This window comes from Sardina pilchardus, chromosome 17 (assembly GCF_963854185.1).
Source record: "Sardina pilchardus chromosome 17, fSarPil1.1, whole genome shotgun sequence".
Taxonomy (NCBI): Eukaryota; Metazoa; Chordata; class Actinopteri; order Clupeiformes; family Clupeidae; genus Sardina; species Sardina pilchardus.
In genome coordinates, this window is record NC_085010.1 from 4,932,480 (window position 1) to 4,937,402 (window position 4,923).

The 4,923-nt window shown below is 44.8% G+C and overlaps 1 protein-coding gene across 1 annotated transcript in view; it reads left to right on the plus strand.

The window, feature by feature from the left end:
* Window positions 1–1,161: 1,161 nt before the first annotated feature.
* The window catches only part of LOC134062386 (proton myo-inositol cotransporter-like), an 89,498-nt gene continuing 85,736 nt past the window's right edge, over window positions 1,162–4,923 (plus strand). Inside the window, exon 1 of the mRNA XM_062518372.1 lies at window positions 1,162–1,923. Within this exon, the coding sequence (XP_062374356.1) occupies window positions 1,377–1,923 (547 nt within the window). The 5' untranslated portion in view covers window positions 1,162–1,376. The remainder of the gene's footprint in view (window positions 1,924–4,923) is intronic.

A 4,923-nucleotide genomic window follows, 5' to 3' on the forward strand; every position in this document is an offset into this window, starting at 1 on the left:
GGCCAAAGGCGGGCTAAACTGATGACGACAGCGCTGCAACGTTCAAAGTCAGTAAACATTGGTCGTAGTGTTACCCGATTGCGTCAAAGTCCGGAATCAGTCAGAGTAAACATGGGCTGTACTGTTATCCAATTGTGTGCATTGAGATTTTCAAATGCATGCTTGGTGCCTCCCCTCGAGTTGGGCCATTACATAATTACTTAATAATTACTTAAGAGTTGGGCCATTACTTAATCTGAAAGATTACCAGGGTCTGGATTTTCCAGGCTAATGGTTTACAGTAATATAAATTAAATATCACTATAAATGTGTGCACTTTATTAGCAGTAGCCTCATAAGAGCAGAACTAATATGGATATGCAGGAAGACCAGTCATGTAACAACATGTACAGTATGTGCAGTGTAGGAGCAGTAACATTACAAATAATATAGATATATGCTATAGAATATAAACTAATAACATAATATAGAATATAAAATAATATAGATAATATTATAAGAGTAGTAGGCTACAACTAATATAGATATATGCAGTGAAGGAGCAGAAATATCGTTTAAAAAAACAGGATAGATATGGATATTTAGTAGGCTATGAACCTTTTAGACAGATATATTATGTACCGTGAAGTAACAGTAACATATAGTAAAAAATAAGAATAAAATAATAAAGTAAGAGTAGGCTATTTGACATAAGCACAGTATGAAGAGCAGTTGAATATGTATTTGTGTTACAGTATGTATAGGTAAAAATAAAATATTCTAATTTCAATCAGGATTTCCAATTAGGGTGGTCAACATTCACTTTAAGGGTTGAGTGGAGAACAAGCTACAGCCAAGGCCTAACAGACAATTGTGAGGTAGCCTACTGTACAAGCTGCAGATCACATAGACTTATTGTTATTGTTTGTCTAGCTCATTGCCATTTTAGCATATAATAAGACGTGCAATCGAAACAGGAGAGAGAGAGAGAACAATGTATGAATATTATTTTCACTGCAGAATAAATGATGACCGTCGACCAGATCTGCCTTTTAGCATACACGCTCAATGAGAAACATGGATGTGAAGCGTCCTTGCGTCACACAGACGCTGACAGTGACGAGTGAAGTCGACTCCCTCCAATCCCACCTTTGCCACAACTCTCCATCGCCGCGTAAGCACTGTACCACTGGGATGTAGTTGAGCGCAACAGACGAAGAAGTTTACACACGCTGAGCGCGTCTGTTTGCGAGATCAATTTAAGCTTGCGTGATAAAGGTAGGCCTGCATTCTCCTCATTGCTGCGCTTTAGGACGTTCACTTCTCGCAAAAAAAATACAGTCGTTCAAACTCAAAAGAGCCTACAAGTCTTGTGCACGTTTTACGTGACTTCACTTATGTCCCGAAAATTACCCGACCATGATTACAACCTACGGAACATGAGCAACGCAATAGGCGACAGGTGGAGAAAAGTTAACGATGGGGGAGAGCGGAGCCTCATCAAGACACCGTCTAACGCGAGCATCAGCAGTCAGGGAACAGTGCCCGCAGCGGCACCCGCTACCTCCACCGGAGACCTGGAGCGAGCGGCTCGCAAGCAGTTCCAGCAAGATGTCACGCCCGCGTCCGTGTACGTCCTGGCGGCGTTCTCCGCTCTGGGAGGGTTCCTCTTCGGCTACGACACCGGGGTGGTGTCGGGAGCGATACTGCTGATCAAGCGGGAGATGAATCTGAGTTTCCTGTGGCAGGAGGTCTTGGTGTCGAGCGCGATAGCCGCCGCGGCGATGTCAGCGCTCGCTGGCGGCTTCCTCAACGGAGTTTTCGGGCGGAGGGTGTGCATCCTGTTGGCTAGTTTCATCTTTTCCCTGGGCAGTGTTGTGATGAGCGCCGCCCCTAATAAGGAGACCCTTCTGGTTGGACGTCTCATAGTCGGACTTGGACTTGGTAAAGTATCTCCGTATTTATTTACCTAGTTGCCCATATGGTTGTGTAGCAAGCACCACACTTTAATCAACTACATGGATGGCATGGCATATAAAGAACAAGTAGGCTGAAATGAATCAACCAGTCGTTAATCAAAGTTTAGAGGCTAGGCCTACAAACGGTTAGCCTATGCTTATTTAAGTGAATGAAGTTTTTCCTAACACAAGATGAAAAAGTTGATGCAAGAGACAGAAGACAGACTCGCACAGCCTTATGTTTGCGTTATACGTTGGTGTGCAGTGCACTTCTAGACATTAGACGTTATTCCCGGCAGAGACCGGTTCGTGCACTAGCGCATGACCAGACGCTCCGAATGCAGAACAAGCCGATAAACGAGGAACCAAAGCGGGCGTCTTGTGCGCTCCGTCTGCCTGCTCGAGTTGCCATGGTGAGCAGGAGGGCCGGGGGACAGGGTGTGTAGGCTAGTCTGTGTGGTTAGTAGAGGCTACTGTTTCTGTTTACGCTCTCTGGTTATGCAAGAACGTGGAGGTTTAGCCGCCCTGGAGCATCCTAGGGTAATAACATCGCTGTATAGGCTCGGAACATTCACGTATAGGTCTAGCCTATTTTAATGTATTTTTAGTACCTGAACGGATATTTTATTTCAAGAATGTCAGGTGGCAAACCTTGAGGAAAAGGAATGGTGACACTAGTGTTTTCTGTAGTATAATCAAGGCTATATTATTTCTATGATATGATTTCTAAAATTCCCATCTACAGCAACCTTTTGTTTTGGTAACCTATTTTTTCATATAGGCTATATAGAGAGAGAGAGGTGGGGGTGGGAAAGAGAGATAGGGTGGGTTTGGGAAATGACCCAGGGTGGACTTGAACCGGGTCCCCAAGGATACATAGACCTGATTGTGCTGTTGGGCCATAGACCTGATTGTGCTGTGGCCACCGTAGCCTGTTGGGCCACATACCTGATTGTTCTGTGGCCTTTAGCTTTGATTACGGCACACATTCGCTGTGGCAGTGTTTCCACAAGCTTCTGCAACTGGACAGCTTCAGAATGCCGCCCAGGCCAGGCCAAGAGCAGACAAAATGGCTGTGGGGTGACCATGAAACTGGCAATGTGTGCTGACCAAACCATTTTAATTACACTTCTGGCTGTGCAGTCTTCAGGGCGCAGTTCCATAGTTTGCTGAGTGTGTGTGTGTGTGTGTGTAGCCACTGTCACTGCTGCGCGTGTGTGTGTGTGTGTGTGTGTGTGTGTGTGTGTGTGTGTGTGTGTGTGTGTGTGTGTGTGTGTGTGTGTGTACAGTATGTGTAGCTGCTTTCTCTGCTGTGTGTGTGTGCTGCCTGGCGTGTGTGTACATGTGTGTGTGTGTGTGTGTGTGTGTGTGTGTGTGTGTGTGTGTGTGTGTGTGTGTGTGTGTGTGTAGCTGCTGTCTCAGCTGTGTGTGTGTGTGTGTGTGTGTGTGTGTGTGTGTGTGTGTGTGTCTGTGTGTGTGTGTGTTTTTGAGTTGGAAATCAGCAGCTCATTGGGCTAGTGAGAAACTGCAGCTTCAGCAATGGCAGATTGAAATCAATGCGATGGCTCATCATTGTGCGGGGGAAATGGCTGGATGATTGAGGGGGTGTTAGACAAAAAGTGTGTGTGTGTGTGTGTGTGTGTGTGTGTGTGTGTGTGTGTGTGTGTGTGTGAGACAGAGAGTTTGAGGCGAGGGGTGTTGGCGAGATGCTGAACCAAATCACGAAGCGTTATTGAAGATGGATGAGGGTGCCACAGAACTGATTATAGAGCGCTATAGATTGGTCTCCTCAAAACTTCGGAAACACCCAGGCTATTTTTATTTATTTATTTATTTATTCATTTATTTATTTATTTATCTGAAGTTTTACTCTTGCACACACATACACATACTGAATGGCCAGCGCGGCAGTGGTGAGGTTCATTAGGCATGCAAATCAATCATAGTCATGTCCTTTTCTCAACACAAGCTGTCAGCTAAACAGATGTATACTAAATGGGCTATTTTTTAGACAGAGAATTCTTAAACATGAATATTTATGTCTTTTGTGCTTACTACTGTATATCCCTACCTCTAAGTCTACAGAGTAGAGTGCACAAAATAGACATTCAATGTGAAGGAATGCATCGATGACAACACAATGCCTATCTATCTATCTGTCTATCTATCTATCTATCCATCTATCTATCTATCCATCTATCTATCTATCTATTTTGTTGGACCGCCTTTAGCTTTGATTACGGCACGCATTTGCTGTAGCGTTGTTTCCACCAGCTTCTGCATTGTCACAACATTTATTTCCGTCCAGTGTTGCATTAATCTTTCGCCAAGATCTTGTATTGATGACGGGAGATTTGGACCACTGGGCAAAGTCTTGTCCAGCGCATTCCCAAAGCTTCTCAATGTAGTTAAGGTCTGGACTCTGTGTTGGCCAATCCATGTGTGAAAATAGTGTCCCATTGTCCCAGAGCCACTATTTCACAATTTGAGCCTGATGAACCCTGGCATTGTCATCTTGGAATACGCCCGTGCCACCAGGGAAGACAAATCCCATTGATGGAATAATCTGGTCATTCAGTATATTTAGGTAGCGTAGTCAGCTGACCTCATTCTTTGGGCACATTATGTTCCTGAGCCAAGTAGACCTTACTGTAGTAGAACCTGAAATAATTATCCAATGGGAGGCTCGGTTAAATCCAGGTGGTGGCCAAACCTTTTTTTTTGGCCAGGCAGAGGCAGGACGACTATGTTTATATTTACCCCGTCAGCCTGTGTGTTGGGATCTACCTTGTTTATGTTCGTTATCTTCCATCAAACAGACTGCAGATTCATCGCCCTAAAGGTCACTTGTGAAGGTCACGTTTCCAGAAGAGGGTGAAATTCCACACCATTCCATAGTCTTCCACACGCAGCATGTCTGACCAATTATGGATGCCGAGACCTTTTCCAGGAGCGCCAGGGACTGGATGGCAGGGAAAGGACAGGC